Raw genomic sequence first — 23,122 nt, forward strand, 5'->3', positions numbered from 1 at the left:
TTTTTCCGTAGTCATTCATGGAGCCGGTTCCAGCGGCTCAGTCCTCAACACAAACGCGTATTTACGTCTGCGGAACAGACGTAATCCGGGGCGCATATAGGCACGCAAGTACCTCCGGACAAACAGGACGTACGGCCGTGGTGCGTTACCTGTTCTGTCGCGGTGTAATTATGCAATAGACACCGTCAAAGCTGGACGTACGCGGCATACACCGTCCCGCTGGAACGTAGCCCACTAGTAACGGGTCATGGCGTGGCTTTTCTTTTTGTACAAAACCGAAGCCTTCGGACCGTTAGCCGACGACGCTGCGCCTCTCGCCGGGAATTCTTTGGGGATCCCGATTCCGAGCGGGGCGAACCGCTATCCGCGTTTAGCGAGGACGACAATTAGCCGTTCCTCGTCGATCGCGAATCGATCATCCGACACTCGATCCCGCGGCCTCATTCCCAAGGCCAGATGATGAGGCCAGACCTGTAACGCTTCGATATTGCTTTCGGCGCGACTTTTTTGTCTTGACGAGCCGTCACTTCGATGAAGTTTAACGTGAAGAAAAGTATGACTGGTGTAAAACGCGAGATGCAACTTCGCAGCTTTAAGAGGAAGCTTTAAATGCGTAGATACATAGAATATATTCTTCTCTTATAGTTCTTATAACAATATTGGTCTTCAATGATGTTACTCAACAACTGTCATCAATACTGATGATTTTGACTCGAGATCTTACGAACAAACATCGACGCGTTGGTTCACTGATGAGTTAGGTGACTTTTTCCAAAGATAAACGAAACCTGGTCTCGTTCTTTACAAAGTTATAAATATTCAAACGCTTCTTCTGATAAATCTTGTTAATGATACCTTTGACACATCTGTGAACTAATGCATCGATAACTTAATAGTAAGGAACGTAGACATTTCGTTTATTTCGGAAGAAAGTCATTTAACAGATCTGTGAATGAATACATCGATATATTGGGAATCTAACTAATGCATAGAACGAGCTCTCGAAAACAAGCTTCGTGAATAAGCTCAAGGAAGTTCGTCGCATTCTGCAATTAGATAAATCGATAAAATTAAAAAAATAGACTAACAAACAAAAAGATTCAAAAGAGAGATTTAAGAAAGATTTAAAAGAAATATTTGGAAAGAAGATATTTAAAGATATATCTATGTTGAAGGTGCAATTTTCCTAGGTACTTTTATAGACAGAATAAACACAGTTTCTGAGGGAATAAGAGAGGGAAATCGAGAATACACAATGCCTTCGATTACGCTCGCTTCCGTTTATCTCTTCGTACACAGTTTCCAACTGAATTAATTTACTTCTCGTAAACCTATGAACACTAAGAAAGCGCGCGGAGCTCACGCCCCGCTTGGAAGAGATGCTTAATATCTACAAAGTTTCCACCCGGATGTCTAGGTGAGAAAAAGAAGACGCTATCTTCACAGAAGAGCAACGAGAGGTAGCGGTAGAAAAAGAAAGAGAGAGTCAACGCCTTCGTTGTTTCTACAAAATCACTCCGATCATCATTATTGTTCTTACGTTCGTAAAAGACCCCTCGATGCAAATGATCATTCAACTAATGTTCGATCACGTCCAATATGTATAAAAGATTCGTGTATCTCCCCGAGAACGCAGCGACACCGAATAATCGTACCAAGGGAAGTATCGTCTTCTTTCACCTTCGCGATCCGCTCGGTCGATCGAAAGCGAAATTCGAGATCTTTGTTCTTTTCCCTCGGCCGAGAGGGACACCCGGGTGTTCGTGCGTGTGCTAAACGTAATTAATTAACAATAGATTAATCTGTAATGTGCGTAATCCTAGTGCGCTTACGGCTCGAGAGAAGAGGAGAGACGACCGGAGTCGGGAGCGTGTGACAAGGGTGGGTGAAGAGGAAAAAAGAATGGATGGTGGTAAAGCTGGTATCGCTTAAATTACTTAGGCGACTCGCAAAATCATCCTTCGTCGGCTTCCTACATCGTTTCCTTCTTTTCTTTTCTCTGCTCGCGGTCGCAAGCTTCTTCCCTGGCCCACGAGTCGAGAGCCACGAGTCGCGTCCGTGTACCGTTAACGCCCGCGGCGTCGCACGCTAAACAATAATTACTTTAGCTTTATTATCATTTAGTATCACATTACGTTCACTGTTTTGTGCTGGCCGTTTTTGCCTGGCTTTGCGAGAGCGCACACCACCCCTCCAACCTCTCTTTCTGCTCCGTTCTTGTCCGCCTCCCCGTCACGACATTCCGGCGAACGACGTGGCGGGGTAAAGTGAAGAAGAGAGAAGACGTACCGATCGATACATAATATACTTCCACCCCGAGTGATCGCGATCGCGAGGACGAGCGGTTACGCGGGAGAGAGAGAAAGAAAGAAAGAGAGATAGAGATAGATGGAAAGAGAGAGAAAGAGATAGAGTCAGAGAGAGAGAGAGAGAGAGAGAGAGAGAGAGAAAGAGAGAGAGAAAACATCGGTTGGTCGTGTTTGCATTCGGTTCCCTTTACGACACACTCGTATGTTTTTCATATAGAATATATGTCGCCCATCGAGACAGAGAAGCGCGAACCATTAAAAAATTTACATCTTCGTCCTTTTTACTTATACGATTGTTTCACGAGGCTCGCATGACAGATTTAAGTTAATTAATGTACACTGTCGAACTCTGTTTTTACTTGACTCTCTACATTTATTTCTCTCCGATACGATCGATATAATAGTTAAGTATACGTTAAGATTGTAATATCTCTTCGAAGTACAATTCGAAGTACAGTTGCCGTTTAAAACTTATAAACGAGAATGGGGCTGTGCGAAAAGTCACGTGTTCGTTGGAGAATTAAAATTGTGTGTCGGTTGCTCGATTAAAACCACACGCTTGACAAGTTCCTTTTAATCCTCCCGCGAGGAAGTTATTACCGACAACCTTAGCGCGGCTCTTATTGGCCGAAAAACGAATTCTTGCTGATAAGGTTTCTCTTTATTCTCTCCTTACTTTTTTATAAAAATGTCTTTGGTGTGAACGTATCAAAACTACACTTCGCTCTAGAGCGTATCCATCCTCTAAATTCCATACGATCTTAACTAGTATCCCCGCTTATTTTGCATTCACAACTGTTCCTCCCTAAAACCCTTCCGTCGATAAGTCAATTCGAATTTCCCTCGTATCTTTTTTACGCTTAAAAAGTTCGAGCATCATCGAGGTGGTTTCGCATAATTAAGGAGCAAAAAAGAGGTCGAGGTCCTTTCAAGGCACCTTAGGTAAAATAATGCCTATTTAGAAAAGAAAATAGAACATGACGTCCTGCGCCAAACAAAAGTGAAATTAAACAAAAGAAAGCTACTAAGATACAACAACTTAACCTAACCTAACTAGTCTTAGCGAAACTTGAGAATTTAACCGAATAAATCTTAAAACACTTTTTACATGAATTAATCGATATTCCTCCATGTTCTAAGCGAGCTCTCTCTCGTATCGTCATATCTTAAACGCCTATGTTTCTCTTAAGCCTATGAACACATGAAATCACTGCCCAATCGACCAATTTGGACCCATTTGACAAGGCACTCGAGTCGCTGAGTTATACCGAAGGATATACCGAGAATGGGGTGTCGGGACGTGGACGAGGAAGAAGAGGGAGTGACGTCAAATGTGGAAGACGGAATTTTACAAAGTAGAACATTAACAACGTCCACATTTACTAGACAACAAATCGTAATCAACAATTTATGAACGTCGCAATCTAAGCGCATCGACAATGCTCCTCTTCCATCGCGTTTCGATAGCTCGTTCTTCTTCATTTCAGCGTCCCGATCGAATACTTTTGTATCTCGCGATCGAAATGTTTCGGCTCTCGTTGCGAGCGGTTAGTTAGTTCGAGGCGATTGGTGGGCAGGACACCTAAGATCTACCTAAGACAGAAATCGGTGGAAAGTCGGTTGGTCCCTTTGCAATAGCATGAAATAAATAAATTCTAATCCATTCGCATTCTCCTATTTAACATTATTTACATTATGTAAGATTAGTCGTACGCGCTGAGGTAAACGGGACGTCTCGCCGGATGCCACGTGACGCGATTAAAATAAAATAACAACAAACAAAACGCAACAAAGAGGCCGCGCTTCATTCTCGCCAGCTCTCATCGGGATTCGGCGCGTTTCATTAATTGACTCTCTGTTCGTTCATTGTCCTCCTTGTACTTTTCCCAGAGTGCCCGACACTCGCACTAGTTATAGGTCTCGAGCACTGATAAAAGCTTCTTTTTAATCACTACCGTTTGTACACGCAATTAAATACTTCCGAAGAAGTTATTGACCTCTCCGTGAAGATTTTGTCTGTATATATATATATATATACATATGTATGTATGTATATATGTACATATTTATGTATGTATATATATACATATGTATGTATGTATATATGTACATATTTATGTATGTATATATATACATATGTATGTATGTATATATATATGTGTATATACACAAAGAAAATTGGTTGGACTAACCAAATGTCTAGCCATATCCAACTAATGTCATTAGACATTTGATTGGATTAATCAAATATGAACGAATCAAAAATTCCGGTTCCAGAAATTTAGAAATTATTTGAATTCTGTTCAAGTTAACAAAATTTTGGTCGTTTCAACCGGAATCTCCATTCGTTCATATTTCACCAGATATTTGGTTGATTGAATTAAATTTTTTTCTAGGTACATATGTACATACATATATGTGTATATGTGTGTGTGTGCATGCTGTAAAGTCGATTCTTTTGAATTTTGTCATATTTTTAACAAAGGCATATTTCCGATGTTGCGTGCCGTTTGTCTTTGAAAAAATGTAATGAGATTCCAGATCGACGCATTCTTGGACCATGTCTTTTCATTAAAGAATTACGTGCACGTAGATAAAAAAAGATCTGGACTGAAAGAACGTATATATCTTCATAAGACTACGACAACATCCTGTCTGGTGTGTGTTTTTTTGTAACTTTTGTGTACAGTTCGCAATTGCATTCGCTCAATAAAACGAAACAAATTGTAATAACTTCGTCTTGATTGCATTCGAATTCGATGTATATACTTTTGAAATATATACACACAAGTCAAGAATTGTTGCTCCTTGCTTAGAACTGTACTATTCTGTACACTGTAAAGGCAAATATTCATTATTATATACGTGAAGATTGATGTAAAAAAAAATATTGTTTAAAAATCTCACTTCTTCGAAAGGTATTCTCCTAATACAATTTTGAAAAGTGCTGTATTTTATAAAGTATTTTCGCAATCAAAATGTATACGACATCTAATAATGTCCAACTGAATTTTGTATAGTTTAATTAAACATAATATCTTCTAAAAATATCATTTAACAAGACATTTGTTGAGGAAAAAATTTGATTAAAAAATAAAATTTTTTATAAAATACAGACTCATATGCAAAACTTATCGTTGAAAAGTGTGGTGATTTCTGACTACATAAGAGACTTCTTCACAGTGATCTGAATAGAAATTGAATATCCCGAGCGCGATTCCTTTCCAACGACTTTCAAGAAATACGAAAAAGTTCCTTAAGACTCGTCATATCGCACTCGTGGAGTACTCCTCAACACCGGGTAGCCTTTGATCTTGTCGCTAGTCACGTATATGTAGATTCTTGCTAAGCAGCATATTATTATGCGGCCCTGACAAGTGCCTAATAAGCTCCTGCAGGCTGTCGAAACTCAGCGAGCAGAAGCAACATGTGAAGGTATTGTCGGGTGCAGCTATCCGACTTCTATGAACTGAACAGAGATGCTTTAGCAAGTGAGCTTTCTGCTTGAACGTAGCGATACAAATTCTACACGCGAATGGTTTCTCGCCCGTGTGCACTCTCAGATGAGTCTTCAGATTCCACGACATGCCAAACTGCTTTCCGCAATAGGTGCACCGATAGTCTCGAACGGGCGTGGACTTCGGCGGGTCTTCCGTTGGCGGTGGCGGCGGAGCTCTCGTAGGTGGTATATTCCAAGCACCCCAAGGTGGCTCAAGAGCCGCCGCTGACGCCGGGTCGGCACTCGGCGGTCGATGTGACGCTCCTGGTGGCGTCACTGACCTATCCTGCTGTCAATAACCAACAACAACTTATGGGTAACGGAGAGACGCTTAAGGAGAATCGCAATAGTGTTCAATAAATCGCGGTGTGACCGGCAAAGACGTAATTCCATGTGAATAAATCCAGGCTAGACGAAATTTTGAGTAATAAAACGTTTCCACAAACATTGCTTTCTAGATGATCGACTTTTTGAAAATAGAAACATTGATGATACAAGAAAAGTAAAAGTAAAAGAAAGAAAAATAAATACTCATGATATCCAAGATCGTAGAGAAAATTGCAAAAATTATAATTGGATGAAAAAATATGCGAATGAAAAGGAAATAATTTCTGAAGAGGATTATTCCCAGAAAATACAATTTTTTTAGATGCGTGTCAAAATGTTGAGGATATTTACTGATGAGATGTGTGTAAATGATCGAATATAGATTACCAGATACGGTGGTGCCGAAACACTCAAAGGATGTGGCGCTTGCAATCTCCTGGGTGTCTCGAAACCGGGATTGAAGGGCACGAATGCCGGGTTTTGTGCGGGAGCATTGTGAAAACCTGGCCTCCGCTTCCGATGAGGCGTCACAACGTACGCCTCCGCAGGTGGGAGTGGTAGTTCTTCAGCTTGTGGTTTCCCAGGTTCTAAACCTAACGCGAGTCGCGCCGCTAGCTGTCTTCTCCTTTCTTCAACCTCCTCGAGAGATTCCCGCCTTTCAAATAACTGTTTTTCAGACCTGCGAGCAAGCTATCGTGAAGATCCATTCTAACCTCGCTTCTTGCAGAATACAATTCATGAGATCATTAGAAAGTGTCACATACATTTTCTTTATGATTTTACGATATGAATTTCATTGAAACTCCTGCACGCAAAAAAAACTAGCTTCCAGAACTAAAAAATAGCTGTGGCAGATAAGATGTGTCACTGAAATAGGGACACCTAATGTCGATACTACCAAAGCTAAATTTATTCGTTGTTAAACTTAGGCGCTATAGCGAGAAATAAATGACTATAACAAATGATTGTAGCTGTACAGCAAACTTCTTTATTATATGCATACGATAAGAAATTTAGGAATAACTGCCATTTTCTTAGCTATTTGAAATAATATGCATTTTTAATGTCACCTAATATATTTGTATTTCATAGCGAATGCATCTTAGCTGTCATAGCTAATTCTTAACAGTGATAGCTAAACGATTAGCCTTTGTTTGAATCAGCTACCGCGGTTTAACTGAAATTACTAAATTATTTTTTTGCGTGTGGTTCCTCACCACGGAACTCTTGATTAGTAATATTAGTAACACTAAAAGCGAGGAAATGCATGCCTAAAATTCTTTGTATTCATTTTCACCAATGAAGAGATATTTGATTGAAAGGACATTTCAGATCACACATACACATACTTGATTAGAGCCTGAAAAATCTGGTCATCTTATTTGATTATATTTGCAAAATGCTCTGAAAACTATTCTTTTCCCTTAACAGTCAATATAACCGTAAAAATAACGTGACCTTTCTCTTTAACCTAATTTTTCTCATGATTTCAATATGTTGCTTTTGCGACTAATCATTGAAGCGAAAATGATAATTTTATAAGTATGCTCTAGCAATCTGATCAATGTTCTTTCATTCAAATATCTTTCTATTTGAAAATGGCACTCAAGAATTTTCAGCGTGTCATTTCTCATCTCTGACGTCACGAACCAACGTGGCCGAGGTGAGTATCCAAGAGCCTTGAATAGAATGTAGTCTACGTAAGCTGTATGATCTAACCTGTGTACTATATCGTGCGAGCTCTCATTCGTGGTGGAAGCACCGGAATTGAGACTCAGATTGACAGGATCAGAGCTATCCCTTCTTCTAGGAGGCTCTATGTTACTTTCCCTGTTGTCAGTAGTGTCGTTGCCCATGCCTTCTACATCTACGTCCGTCTCTTCTTCACAGTCTTCTGTCTTGATGAGAACCGAGCAACAGTCCGCAGGATTATTCGACTGTCTAAAAGTGTTTACCATTATAAATCCTGAGGTTTTGTCAGTAATACTGAATTTTTTTTTTTTATTACTTATATTTTCATTACTTATATTTACTTATATTTTTATTACAATAAAACGCGAGTTTGTTTAAGTTGTACCAGAATGGGAATTAGGCAAGGTTTTATTAAGAACTAGTGTAATCAAATATCCACTCAACAATATATTGGTTTGACTTTATACACAATGTATTGGTTTGACTTTATACACAATGTATTGGTTTGACTTTATACACAATGTATTGGTTTGACTTTATACACAATGTATTGGTTTGACTTTGTACACAATGTATTGGTTTGACTTTATACACAATGTATTGGTTTGACTTTGTACACAATGTATTGGTTTGACTTTATACACAATGTATTGGTTTGACTTTATACACAATGTATTGGTTTGACTTTATACACAATGTATTGGTTTGACTTTATACACAATGTATTGGTTTGACTTTGTACACAATGTATTGGTTTGACTTTATACACAATGTATTGGTTTGACTTTGTACACAATGTATTGGTTTGACTTTATACACAATGTATTGGTTTGACTTTATACACAATGTATTGGTTTGACTTTATACACAATGTATTGGTTTGACTTTATACACAATGTATTGGTTTGACTTTGTACACAATGTATTGGTTTGACTTTATACACAATGTATTGGTTTGACTTTATACACAATGTATTGGTTTGACTTTGTAGCAGGTGACGACGCAATTTGGATCTGATGCTGGTCACACTCGTATGTAGCATAACACTCAATGCGACTAAGAATATAAATATAAGACTGTCGACTCATTCTGTGATTAAGAATCTCTGAGTTTTTAATTTTTAGTATTTCTCATCTACTAACCTGCTGTCATATTGTGATTCGTAACTGGAACTCTCCTGGCCTTCTGAGGGCTGAGGAGTCAACGTTCTTTCAGGATCAGAGTTGTTAGAGGTTTGAGCTTGATTCGACTCTGACAACTCGGATTTGATTTGAAGTAGCTCGAAGAGTTCCTTCAACGGTATGAGCTCCGTCGACTAAATAAAAGAAAATTTTGTCATTTTAATTACTAAGATTTCACTCAACATTTATATCATTTGGAATATTGTTCCCTATATATTGATGTTATGAATAGAACGCAAATATTTTTCTTTTTTTCGAAAATTTTATCTACGAAAACTATTCTCTTTGTATATTCTATTATATATATTCTGTAAAATTCGCGTTGTAAAGTACCGGTATCAATGCTTCCCCGTTGTATAGAAACTCCAACAAGTGATTCAACTGAGTCTTTCGGACGCCGGATAAGTGAACCACGTGGTCCAGAGCAGGATTCCGAAGTAGACTAGCTAAGAGAGGGCTGGCTGCTGCCAAAACGACGCGATGGGCCTTCACTACGGACCCATCGTCGCATGCTAAGGTCACATCCACATGACGATCACCACTGTACCAGGCCCCGACCTCTGCGGCCAAGGTCGCTGGATGTTTTCCATAGTGGAGTGTCAAGAGACCGTCAGTATACATCGTCTGAAACAAGAATTAAAAGAGTAAACGCATTTTATCAACGTAACAGTTTAAGTCTGGATGCATCGTTCGCTTCGCAAAGAGGAAACAAAAAGGATCTATCCATCTAGAATGGGTAGCATATTTAATCACGACGTTTTGTTGAGACCTTACAAGCTCCAAATCGATAAAAAAGCTCATAAACGAAAAATATTGTGATAATCTCTTCCTCATAATCTTTACCCTTACTTACTCTTCGCGGTGAGTTAGTAAACGGTCACAAATTTATTATAGTAAATTCGGAGAAAATGGAGCATGGTCGTAAGCGAAATTATGTGGTAAAACAGTTTATCCCATGTCCTTAACCCAATAAGTGGTCTTGCCGCCTTGCGTGATGCGAAGATAGCTTCGTTACACTAATTTCCTCCTTTCGTGTCTGAGCTGTCTTAGAAACGACGGAAGAGACTGACGTGTCACAAGATCATGTTTCTCACGTTTCTCCCACATCTACGCAGCTCTCGGTTGACCATGTCGAACGTGTTTAACCGTGCGGTATATCAATTATCCAGTTAAACAGTCTAAACAAGCATTTACCTCGACTAATATTTTAATTGGGGCACTAGAGAGTCATCTTTCGTTTTATAACAGTTATAAAATAAAAATCTAGTAAAAGTAAGGAAAAAATATCTTCCATTTATCAATATAAATTAGATCTTTATATGATATTTTCACAAGTGGCTCGACAAGGGTATCCATTAGGAATCGTGATAGTCTCTTCTGTTTTCTTCGTTTTAATTTTGACAAGACTAGTAGATACTCTTCTGATTGGCGCCAATTTCGGGGGCGATACTGTAATGGCAGTGTTACAGCATAGTCCTCTAAACGGAGATCGTTGAAAAGTATTCTCGATCGACACGATACGTGTGTCCGCCGCAAGAAGTATCCCATTCATCCGTGTCTAAGATTCGCAACAGTTTAACGCGGCCACGGCTGAGAATCGAGAATTAACGGCTGATCGAGCATTCCTTCGGTTTCTCAAGGGGAGTCGAGAGAGAGAAAGTCCGGTTTCACGTTATATTCTCAAGGAGCAGAAGTATAATCAATATTATGAAACCAATGCCGTAAGCATCGGCGAGTTCCGCAATGTCAAACGTGTCCCGCGCACGATCACACAATCCGTTATAAAACTGAATATATCCGATTGATTACTCGTGCAATTTCCTTTCGCGCGATATGTCCGAGGCAGCGACACGCGCGTCACAGACACGGCCGTATTTATCAACACAGCGCCACAGCTCCTGGCTCAATTGACATTAGGACAATGCGCAAACACCGTGTGTATCATAAGAAACCGATTGTATCGCTGCTTATACATATAAATGTTCAATCGCCGCTTATAATAACAAAGTAATGGCGCGCAGTGTGATTTAAGAGCATCTCACGCTCGCCGCCGTGACCTTGGATGGATAGTCCGATCGAATTCGAAAGGGAAGACCTTGGGTAAGAGTCACGAAAAAGGTGCTAATACCATCCTGGAATGATAAATCATCGAAAGTAGCGCGACGGGTTCCCGTCGAATTCGACATTAAGTATGCACGCGTTTGATTCGCAACTGAATTTGCCTGATTTGCCGTTTATTCATTTCTTGGAAGCACGTCTCCTCAGAACGAATTCCTTCTACATTAGACGCCGCGAAGCGCCGCGTTATGTAACTGGGAAAATTTGTATCCTCTTGTTCCGCGCTTGCATAAGAAAACCATCTCGCTGAAAACTTCGGGATGGAACGACGAAAGGTTGCGCGATTATTCGGGGGACTGGCCGATTTTTGCAGGAAGTCACGGAATCAAGCTGCAAAGAAAGCACTCTCTATGTATCTTCGAGTGAAACAGAATGAAAATTGCCAAGTGTTTTCACTTGGAGCGTGATAGCGAAAATACCGTCACTCGAAACCAGAAGAGTAAATGTTTCAATCAAGATTATAGAGTGAATTCTGACTCCATATGGGGGAATGTTTCAGTCGATTGGAGTAAAAATGTTCCTGTAACGGTGGAATGCATCAGGTTCACTCTTCAATTCGAGTGAAAATATCACTCAATGACTCAGAGCGAAGAATTCATTCTATATCTCCCAGTAAACACCAATTAAGTAACGTAACCAATTTAGTAACGTGACATCATTGTTATAATTTCCCACTCAACGATGTAACTAATATTACACAACTCACGCGTTATATTGCATTGTTGATTAAGGGATTATAACACTGATGTTGTGTTACCGATAGTTGACGTTCACTGAGATAGGATATGAGGAATGACTCAAATGATTCAGCTGCCACCCTACTTTCGGAGTGAAATTTCACTCCGAGGAATTTCGAGAGCAGAAGCCGTCCTTCGCGTATATTTTGCACCTGAAACGTCCCACACACCGTCCCTTCCTTCCTTCCTTCCTTCCCACAGCCGAGCGAGTCGCACGTGATAAACCAAACAGAAGGACATTAATTTCGCAATGAGCTTTTTGCACGCGAGCGTTACGCCGCGGCGAGCAGAGAGACGTGCCGGGGGACAGGCGATAATTATCCGCAAAGAGAGAAACGAGAAGCGATTTGAAGCGATCTAAAAAAAGAAGGCGAGTCCTTCGCACGGGTAAGAGTCGCGGCGGCGCGCAGCGTACGCGCTCGTTCGCATGCGTAATGTACTGCCAGCGTGATACCGAAGAAATCGCTAAATAAGGAAATCATTGCTGCACACCGCAGGTGCGCCAATCGTTGCAGCAGCAGCAGCAGCAGCAGCTGCTGCTGCTTTTGCTGCTACTAACAATGCTAGCAAGCACCGGCTGAAGTTCAGGGTCGGTCCATACTGGACGACCGGCCGGATTACGTTTGCGCTTACGCGCTATGTACTTCTTTCTTCTTCTATTTGGACCTTGAAGAGTTGTCGGGCGGGGTTTCACGCCGTTCATTACCTGGTGGGGCTCAGTCCTGTGTCTCCACGCGCATGGGAAACCCGGAGCGTGAACCCGAAGAAGCGGGGGACCCCTGAACGCTGTTGTACCGGCCAAGCCGCAGGTCCTTGCTGTTTGCATGCTTTATGAGTAAATTGCCTTTCGGCAGGGAACCTGAATACTCAGTGTCGGTAAGATGCATCTCGCGCGCTTTAACGTCGGTTGATACATTGTGCGGGAACTTTAACGCACGGATAACGCAAGCAAGAGCACTGTAATGGGGTCTTGCCTACGAAACTAACTTAAAGAACTGCCGCGCAGTAATTTCTATGACGCATTGCCGCTCCGTATCGTTGCGAACAGCAGCTCTGACGAGTGCTAGATCGCTCATAGATGCGTATATGCATCGACATGACAAGAAAATGCGACGTGGGTTCTCTTAGTTTGAGCTGTAATTGTTAGAGTGTAACGTTGCCATGTGAGGTCTGTTCTTTTCAGCTTGAACTGTTTTGAGACTTTGTTCCTTTTCTTTTCTACACTGATCTTTATTTCCCTAAAAACAATAAGTGTAACCTCGTTCACTTAAAAAGATCTACAATCTACAATCGTAATGTAGTTCAAGTAACTATTTTTTTTTCAACCCAAACGTTGTAAGCAAGATTCCGACTGTTATTCTGACGTTTACGAATGTAAGATGTATTGTCTTTGTATTATTTCTGAGTACTTGCTTCGAGTATAGCTACATGGGAGAAAGATTTAAATTTGTGCGAAATGAATATAAAAAGACCAGATGAAAATTAGGCGACGTAAAATGAAATCTCTATTACCGAGAACATTTGTCTGAAAATTCAACTGTATCAAAACTCGGTTGAAACAAATGGAAATAATTGACTGAAACTTCCTACAAAGATCTTTCTGTTTCTGCAGACAAGTTTTTCACCTGTTCCTTATTAGGCTTATTAGGTGACGAAAAATCCAATTACGCTAACGAAATTTCCATGCAATTTACGATAAATCCCATACAGCATAAATATTTAAATGACGCTTTAGAGAAAAATATCCTGTTTGTTTCAGATATAGAATGTCTTTGAGACATATTTTAGACACTTGTGCTGTCTGACGTTAGTCACCGATGCTATGTTCCGAACTTTGCCCAATAACAATCGCAGTCGCACGTTGGAAATTAGGACGCAATGAAACAGTAATCCAAAAAGTCCCAAACATCGTAGTCGATCAAGTGGATTAAATACGATAATCAAATCGCTTCCAATATCAGTCTTTGTTCCTCAAAATCTGGGCCACAGTACGCGCGTGGGATAAGCGCGCTCTTCAACTCCAATTTCTCCACACGTCGAAAGGCGACGCCGTCAACGTCGCGCTTCCGTCATTGAGCGCGCTGAATCACTCGAATACCGAATTGGTAACACGCTGGCCGTGACGAAAACGAAGGAAACAGAAAAAAAACGTCACGACGTAAAACTGGTGCAAACGATCCCGGGGGTCGAGAAATCTCAGATAAGAGGAGAAAGTTGATGAATTCGTGAACACTATCGCCGCGACGGCGGCGTCGTCGCTCGCTTATCTCCACTGCGTGTGCACGCGCACTCGCGCGCGCGCCTGCGCCTATGCGTGTGTGTGTAAGCGACACACCGCACCGCGCGAGTGAACGCGTCCTACACACGCAGAAGCGCGTACTTTCGTCTGGTGATGCACGCGCGAGCACGTGCACACGCATGCGCGCGAACGAGGCGACGATGCGCGGTACCACGTACGTACACGCGAGCATTATAATCTCCTATCCGGATGGCGGACGTTACGATCTACCATTGAATCGAACAATGGCGAAACTGGGTTACGCAAATGTCGAGGCTGGAAATTAAAGCGCGAGACAGCGGGGGGCGCGCAGCAGCGGCAGGGAGAGCCCGCGTCGCGGCCGAGCAATGGAAAAAAGGATTGCGCGTCGTTGAAAAAAAAGGGAAAGAGAAAAAAGAATGCGCGCTTAATCGGAGGAAACGCGAGCGGTTGGCTGAACCCGGTTGCGCGGGGCAATTTTTTCCTCTTTTTTCTTTTAATCGTTGTGAAAATTTGGACGAAGCAGCGGCCGCTTCTGCTGCATCCGTTGTCCGCGAGTGGGCTCCGTTTCGCCAAGTACAAGCGCTTCGATTGACGACCTGAACTTTACAGAGAAACGTTCAAACACTCCGGACAAATAACAAAATCGTGCGGAGAAAGACGTTTAGCCGAGTTGACGTGATAAAACGTGAAGGAACCAAACGCAAAAGAAACAGAATATCTGGTTCTTATTAACCAAATTCGCTTTTAAGAATCAGACATTCTGACGATTTTCATCAATCAAAACGCGTTTAGCTCACTTGTTGCATGAATTCGACCAAACTTTTCTCTGCTTACGGGTCAATCTCACAATCAGTCAATGTTGAGCGAATTACACTTTGAACTTTTCATGAGGAAACTAATTCACGATGAATGATGAGTGTCTCGTTAAATTTTCAGAGTGGACTCAGCTTCTCTCAAATGCAATCGGGGAATTCGCGAATGAGAGAAACGGCATTAATGGTATCGTCCTCGGATCACTTTGTGGGCGAACACGTCGTTTTGTCGCGCACAAATCGGTATCGTTCCGATGTTCAATGTCTTTTTTTTCCTTTTTCCGTTTTACCCATGGTTTTCAGAGATTGCGGGTTTGTGTGCGGCTGTTTATTGTAAAAAAGAAAGAATACAGGTCGTGACAGCGCTGATTAAGGTGAGGCGGCTCAAACCGCGCAAGCCGACCAGCACGGATTGAGCAACACGGAGAGAGAACTCGTTACGGGACCTGTAATGGGGCCCAGGCGTTTCCGCTCCATTTTTTGTGGGCCCAATTACGTTTCGCCAGTCTGGATAGGCTATGTTTCGCGGTCTCATTGTGCCTCGCTCTCGTGTGTACTTGCGTACGCGTCGAGCCATCGGCATCCACTCGTTTGGAACACTAAGCAATATCCCACGGAGGAGCGATTTCGCACCGCAGAGTGCAGTTAAGCCGGCTACCGAAGTGAAGTTTCTTTTCTTCTTTCTTTTTTTTTTGGAAAGGTCGCCGAGATGATCGGCGACATCGATCTTTCACGATACATTAAGCGAAGACAGGCGGCCCGGGATGCGCCGCGCGTTGCTTCACCTCGCGAAGATAGTCCTTCGCGAGCAGCCGTGACACGAAGACACGAGAAGATTTTCAAACTAACGATGCTCAATCAGGCGCTCCTTCAGACGTGCAATGGAATCTGGCCAAAAAAACTTTATACTTCGGAAAGAAGTTGCATGTCTTTCTCTTCTTCTGCTCAAGAGCGAGACAGAATCTGTGATGTGAACCACGTTGTGACCTACGTTGTGACAACGATCATTTCGGAATTAGCCAAGAATGAAAGGTTCACACTAGGGGGCGAAAAATTTTGTTCAGCTGAATGGGGACCAGAAGAAAGACTCATTGACGACAAATGACATCTCCGCCACTGTGACCGAAAACATTCGTCTGAACATTCAGCTGCGCTAAAATTCAATTAAGGTAACTATGTTACCTCAATGTCAGCGATTGACGGAGTAGAAACCTGTCGTGCAGGAATTTCTCCGTCCCCACAAAAAGCGAAATTTTCATCCGGCTACCTGATAACAGAAACTTCGGTTCACACTGACGGAGTTGCTTTTACCGTGGCGATGTTTCTTCGCGTGAAAACTTCTTTCTGCACCGACAGCAACGCCGACTTGAAAGCACATGGGAGTAACAAGCTATTTTCGATGTGGACCAGTTTTTATTCGATTCGCGGACAGCCGAATCGCGAGACCGCGTCTGCGTTTCCGTCGTCCAAGAATAGCTTCGTGGTTCGCTGACTTCCCGTGCCGCGAGCCTCGCTACATTGTATTTCGCGTCTCTCAGGAACGAAAACTAAGCGCGGCCTAGGTGGCCGGGGTTATGACACCCCGTGAAACCGGTGACTCACACCTTTCCTCGATTTCGAATCACCATTTTCCACCTGGTCTCTCACGCTCTCCCTCTTGCGCATCGCTCCGTCGACTGTGACGTGCTCTCTCCGACATCCTCACCTCCTCTCCTCTGCGCTGCTTCTTCCTCGTTTCTAAAAGGTACCTCGTCCGTTTCGCCCCTTTCGCAACTTGCCGCCTACCGGACGAACGTCCATGCGTTACCGCCCGGAAACAATTGACGAGCGCGTCCTTCGGCCGGAAGTATGTGCGTGCTCGTGCGGTTTCCTATATTTCACGGTGAATTTTTCTCCCCCGACCTGCCAGCTTTCAAGAGGCGACAGTAACGAAGGGAGTAACATCACGATAATGTATTTTACTGTGCAAAATATCGTTTACCTCTTAAATTTCTTGAAGCAAAATATTGGAAACTAGTAAAATTTCATTCAAAGCGTAGTGAGAACTGTCACTCGAGAAGTCGCACAAATATATACTTCACTGAAGCTTTTAGCGTGAATTCTGATTCCATACGTGTGAATACTTCGATCAATTAGAAGAAATTTCTCCTGACTATAGAATACATTAGATTTATTCTTCAATTTCGAGTGAAAATATTTACTTGAAAATATTTTGTAGATTTAGTGGAGGATTTACTTTACATGAGGAGAAAATCGTTCAAAAACTATTTTTCGAGTAAAATTTCATTCCAAGAAACTTAGAAAGTAAGATACTATATTTTAGTGTGAATTTTTTTCTAAAAAAAATTCAGATTTTAAGAGGACAACGATAACGAAGTGAACATCGAGAATACATCACAATTCATCGAGCCAGAGCGCGCGAATATTCACAGACCGTATATCATACATCGACTCGCAATTCGTGACGCGTTCACCAACTGCCACGACGACAATTGATGGTATAACGTTCAAACAGACTGACTCAAGAAAGCTATGCAGTCGCAGTTATGATCACAGAGCCCGGATCAATCTGCGGAGCCGGGGCTTTATCAGCGGAGTAATAATGTATTTAACATTAGTGTGTACAATTTTCCTTTTGAGAGACATATTAACACATAAGTGTCGGCGTCACGAAGAGCATCACGGCGGTCGGGAGGACATCGTCGTCGAGGACTCGTCCCAGGTCGGCAGTCGAAACGGCAGATCTCACCATCCCCTTGAACCACAGCGACGGCTGGGACTGCGACGCTTTATTATCAGCTCCCTCTCGACGCGGGTGTTCAATTGGACGCGGAACTTGTCCGCGATGGTCCGACCGACCCGACGACCCACCGACCGATCAGCCATTGCGTAGAGAGCGGGGTGCCAAAAATAGCAACGCGGTCAGGGCGGCGGTGGACTTGTTTTTCATACGGGGTCACTTACGTACAGCGAGCTAGCTGAGCAGCTCTAACTGGTACGTGCGCGCTCGCGCGCACACAGTCGGTCCGTCAGGTACACGCGATGCACGCGATACATGCGGCCTTGTGTGAGCGCGCCTGTGTCCGCCACGTGTGTGCGTGTGTGTCTCGGTGTGTGCGTGCGAACGCGAAGGCGTCCCTCTCTGTCTGTCGTCGAAGCGAGTCCGCGAAGCGGCTAGTTACATGATCCATTCATTATATAAGAACAATCGCCTCCTCTAATAGACACGCTCCATCATTGTGGATCTGAAGGGCACGCTCGGCGTACGCGTGCGCCATGCTCTTCTGCGTGTTCCGAGCGGGGCCGCGGCTGGAGCGTGCGCGATCCTCGACGGTCGCTACCAAAATCGGCGAAATTTTATCCGTTACTCGAACAGATCGTCAAGGTCGCCGTGTTGACTTTAAGATCTTCTCTCGCGCGTGCGTGCGCGCGATTCATCGCGCATCCGTCGATCGCCACGTTCGAAAGTAGATTGAAATGGCACGATTTCTACGTGCGACGACTGCAACAGTCTGTCTGTCTGTATCCCGTGCGATTGTAAGCCCGTCGAATCTATGGGATCTAATTAAAAGTGAAAGAACTTTGGTTCTCGGTTGTATGTTGAAAGCAAAATGACCAATAATTCTGAAACTTCAGCACAACGTGCGCACAAGTAACGTTTGCTGCGTAACGTTACTCGAGAGGAAGCAGTTTCTCTTTCAGCAGTTTTCAGTTTCCCTTTAAACAGTTGATCAGTTTTTTGTTTCCAAACAGTTGCGAAATGCGATCGCGCCGACGAAAGAAGTGGGTGCATAAATCACGGCCAATAGCGAGCATATACCGTCTCGCAGAAGAGAGTCCTTGATGAAATCGACCGGAATTTCAAATCGGATCGTAGTCTAGGATGCAGCATGGAACGGCACTCTCGTTTTCTCCGATTTAAACCGATCCGACCATTATTCTGTCCCAGCGCGAGTGCACGAAAGCAGCGAGTCGGAGCGACTTAAATCGCTCGCGTACCTTTCCTCAAGTTATTGCTGAAAAAGGCCAGCAACTCGCGGTCTGACTTGCTTTCATTCGTGTAATCCCGGCATTACTCGCGTTTATTCTTAATTCCGAGTAGCGCGAGCCCGAGATCGTGCGTCTGTATACGACGATGCGCGTGTGTGTGTGTGTGTGTGTGTGTCTGTGTACGTTAATATATGTCTTTATGCCATGAGCATCTCCGCGCCGTATTCTCTTACGTAACGCACGATCGTTTCTCTCAAACGGACAACGTCGCCTCCTCCGCCATATAATCCAAAGGGCATTCTTGTCCTGCGCGCGATGGCGACGAGATCGCTGCCGACGATACCCACGGCCATCCACACGGTCTTTCGAAAGTAATTTAAATACCACGAACGGCCGATAACATTTCGGTTATTTTTACGACGCCCCAAGAAAGAGCCTGCGGGAGGCTTGGGCGCCACTTTCGGATTATTATTAATAGAATTTCTCGCTTTGCGCCGCGCGCAATTAGAAGCGCCGGCATTACTGCCTTTAATTGCGTCGCATTCCACATCGTCGACGACACTCTTAACGTCAAATATCACAACGGAAACGAATGCATAGAAGAACCCCAATACGAGATATAAACTCTTGAAAAAGTCTGAAATGAATAATTGAAGTTGCACTCACTGCAAGTACACGTACTCGTACACGTTGCAGTGAGTGAGAGAGAAGGGAACACTAATGCGAATTCTGGCCTAGTGATTATCTTCTCGCTGAGGATATCTAAAATTGATATTATTTTCTCGTGTAACCGAGGAGAGCAGCGCATCGAAATCCGTGCTCAGCGAAATTATATCGGCTTCAATCCACGCTGCGCTTCGCGAGATGCTGCGTCCGCCTCGGATTTACTTTTGCGAGATATCCGCGATAACGTGCGCTTTCGTCGTGATAAATCCGCGACTTTTGCACGCCGGGAAAAAGTGCACGGTGATGCCTCACCGACTCGGGTTACATAAATCGCACTGTAAAACGAGTAACTTGATTACGTGTAAAGAGTACGATACACAGGTAAGCCGTTCTTACTAACCGCGCAAATTACCGGATAAGCGCGCGCTCGCGTTCTCGCAACTTGTAATTATTATCCTAAGCGAGTGTGCTTTCATTTATAGTATAACCGTAACGTGGTTACTATAAATTTACATTATTCCCGGAAGATATTCGCAGTTCGTACAGTCGAGAGAACCCACCACGGCTTTAATCCTTCCGCTCCGTTGCTCCTTCGTTTCTTGACGTTTCAGTGATTTATTCTGTTCTCTAATCTTTGCAAGAGTGCAAGAGATATATATTTAACTGGTCGCAATCAATATTCGGCATAAATCTATTTAGAAATAGCCTAAGTCACGTGGAATCCAGATTTTTAAATATTACTGTAAATCGTCAAAGAATCTTCAGCGTTTTGCAAATTTTTTTAAGTTATTTTATAGGCAAGAAAATCTCAGATTTTAAAACATTATTTTATTGTCAATTAATTTTCAGTATTTTTAGATAATATTATTTTATCAACAATAAATTTTTAGCCTTTTTTGAAATATTATTTTATTGTCAAAGAATTTTCGGTATTTTCAGATTTCGAGAAATTATTTTATTGTGGAAGAATTTTCAAATTTCGAAAAATTGTTTTGTCAACACATTTTTAAAATACTATTCTATTGTCAAAAAATTTTTAAAATACTATTCTATTGTCATAAAATTTCCACCATTCAGAAAAATTATTTTCTTGTCAAAGATTTTCTAACATTTTCAAATTCGGAAATATTTTATCCTCAATGATTTTTCTCTCAGTATTTTCAAATTTTGAAAAATTATTTTGTTGCCAAAGAATTTCCGGCAGATTATTTTTCAGCGGATACTTTCACGCTCGCGCAACTTACGGTTATGGTTAAATTTGAATTTTTCCGCGACACGTAATATCGCGTCGCGCAGTCGGACGTGCACGCGAGAGTGGAAATAAAAGCGACATTGAGTCGCCGGAGATTCGGATGCGCTCAATGTCACAGAGCGGACTCGTCAACTGCAGCTTTTACTGCGCAGCGAGAGATGCACCACCGCGTCTGATGGACGGAGGGGCACCTCTATGTACGGTCGCGGATTAGTCATCTGCGGGGATCCGATCGCGCCTGCATGCAGGCGCGATCGAGAACTATTAAACGGATGACCTTTCGCTACCTAGAAGATCTACATATACCCACGTCGTCGGAGTGTACGCAGGACACACGTGTACACGTGTGCGTGAGAGTGAGTGAGTGCGTGCGTACGTGCGTGTTACGCAAGAATGACTCGTTGTCTCTCCGCATCCCTCGCTCCTCTCACTCTTCCTCTTTCCACAGTTCTCACTCATTCTATCTCCCTTCTCGCGCTCTTCTTCTTCCTTCTCCTTTCCTCCTCTTCCTCGTCCTCCTCCTCTTCCTCCTCCTTCTCTTCCTCCTCATCGTCATTCTCCTCTCCGCTACCTCCTCATCGCTCTCCACCGTGCAGTTTCCCGTCTGACAGACGAGCAACGTCGCTCCGTTCCGGATCCGAAGGGCACGTTCGCATTCAACATGTTACGTGCTTTATTCGACGAAGCAAGATCTTGTCGAAGAAAATTTGTTTCTTCGTTAGACGCCGCTTTCATCAAAATTTTTGCTTCAAGTTCACCGTTGAATGTATTCAAGTCTACTTCAGATCTGTTAGATGCTCCTTTCTCTGTTTACAAAAATTATACTACAATGAAAGCAGAAGGGAAAAGTTCATATCTTCATTAAGTGCCACTTTTATCAAAAATTTTTTCTTCAAGTTTACTGTTGAATACCCATCTGATCCAAGTTTGTTGGATGTTTTTCTTTTTTGTTTCTACAAATCATACGGCGAAATAAAATTAAAAGATTTCATGATTTTTATGATTTGTGGAACCAAAAGAAAAAATTTGGAAATTTTTCTGTCAGGTGCCATTTTTGTAAAAGTTTTTTCTTTGAGTTCGCCGTATTTAGGTTTACTCCAGACCAGTTGGATGCCGCTTCCTTTGCTCTTATATAAATCATATCATAAAATGAAAAAAATAATTTATTCTCACGCATAATTCGTGCGGTAGTGTCGGCGCTTCTACAAATTATACAATTGTCACAACCGCCATATTTTTTCCGACTTCTCTTTTGCTATATATCAGATGCATATTATTACGAGACCAGAAACCAGAAATGATTTACGTAAGAGACGCCAATGTCACTTCCACCGCTGGCTGCAAACATCATTACGAGTATGGAAGTGGTTTTTTCTTTTTTTCATACGAACGCGCGCGCGAGAAACTGCAAAAAGCTGCGCTACTATGGAAATCGAGAGATGCAGATGAATCCCATTTTTGCTTGTGGTGCTGTAGTCGAGCAACTTCTCACACTGCATTTACATTCTCCGTGTCTCGAGTGTATTTTAATACGACCCAAGATCGCCGCTTTTGGTGTGGCCTTGCCGTCGCGTGCAAGTGAGTCAGGCGGAAACAAGGAATGTCGAGCGAAGATCACTTCGCGGTAAGTTAACTCTCTCGCTCTCTTTGCAATTTCGCTTCATGCTAATAACGCGTCGTCGTTCCTCGAAGAAGGCTTGAAGCGCGAGCGTCGAGTCAACGTCAGCGGCAATCCAAAATTGACGTCGATCTGGACGGTATCAAGGTCCGCAGACTGACGTGTGCCACACACATCCGCAGAAAAATACTCTTCACAAATTTCCCACTGCGACAGATACAACGCACCTGATGCGTCGAATGTGCAAAATAAGCGCGCAGGTACATCGTTTTATTCATGAGCAACTAACTATTCACTATATTCCACGAACGTATGATTCAAGTCATAACTCGAGAATTGCTTTTGAAGTCGCCTTCGCGAGTCGCTTTCAGAGAACAAAGCTGAATAATCGTTTCTCATTTTGCAAACTTCCCTCATTACTCGAGAAAGAGGAATTGTTATTGCGTCGCCACTGTTAACTCGATAAACGACGCCCACCTTTCCGGCCAGAGGTTGGCAGACGTCTAGATTTCAACTGGACAGTTCAAATTTTACCATCAGAGTTCGGTTAAAACCATAAATATTCAGAATCTAAACACATGCTAAGTAGGGTATTATATTTTTTCTTTGTTACTGTTGTAATGATTACAAGTATAAATCTGTAATGATAGACTGATTCTC

General features: G+C 42.7%; 2 protein-coding genes across 7 annotated transcripts in view; one reads left to right on the forward strand and one right to left on the reverse strand.

Moving 5' to 3' along the window:
- Positions 1-1,260: 1,260 nt before the first annotated feature.
- The window catches only part of LOC116840399 (transcription factor Ken 2), a 47,552-nt gene continuing 25,690 nt past the window's right edge, over positions 1,261-23,122 (reverse strand). Inside the window, exons 1-6 of one of the 4 annotated variants that reach the window (XM_032807061.1) lie at positions 10,204-11,174; positions 9,343-9,633; positions 8,971-9,143; positions 7,855-8,076; positions 6,523-6,814; positions 1,261-6,097 (exon numbers count right to left, since the gene is read on the reverse strand). In XM_032807061.1, the coding sequence (XP_032662952.1) occupies positions 5,630-6,097; positions 6,523-6,814; positions 7,855-8,076; positions 8,971-9,143; positions 9,343-9,630 (1,443 nt within the window). In that variant the 5' untranslated portion in view covers positions 9,631-9,633; positions 10,204-11,174 and the 3' untranslated portion in view covers positions 1,261-5,629. Of the gene's footprint in view, positions 6,098-6,522; positions 6,815-7,854; positions 8,077-8,970; positions 9,144-9,342; positions 9,634-9,862; positions 10,165-10,203; positions 11,175-23,122 lie in introns of those variants that run through there. The other 3 variants (XM_032807062.1, XM_032807063.1, XM_032807059.1) reach the window with 3 other exon arrangements.
- LOC116840401 overlaps positions 21,322-23,122 on the forward strand; it is a 40,674-nt gene continuing 38,873 nt past the window's right edge. For 2 of the 3 annotated variants that reach the window (XM_032807067.1, XM_032807066.1), the window contains exon 1: positions 21,322-22,468. In XM_032807067.1, the coding sequence (XP_032662958.1) occupies positions 22,164-22,468 (305 nt within the window). In that variant the 5' untranslated portion in view covers positions 21,322-22,163. Of the gene's footprint in view, positions 22,469-22,539; positions 22,679-23,122 lie in introns of those variants that run through there. The other variant, XR_004377355.1, reaches the window with a different exon arrangement.

The sequence above is a fragment of the Odontomachus brunneus genome, unplaced genomic scaffold (genome assembly GCF_010583005.1).
Source record: "Odontomachus brunneus isolate Ranch 3 - 2012 unplaced genomic scaffold, Obru_v1 Obru_scaffold_009, whole genome shotgun sequence".
Classification (NCBI taxonomy): domain Eukaryota; kingdom Metazoa; phylum Arthropoda; class Insecta; order Hymenoptera; family Formicidae; genus Odontomachus; species Odontomachus brunneus.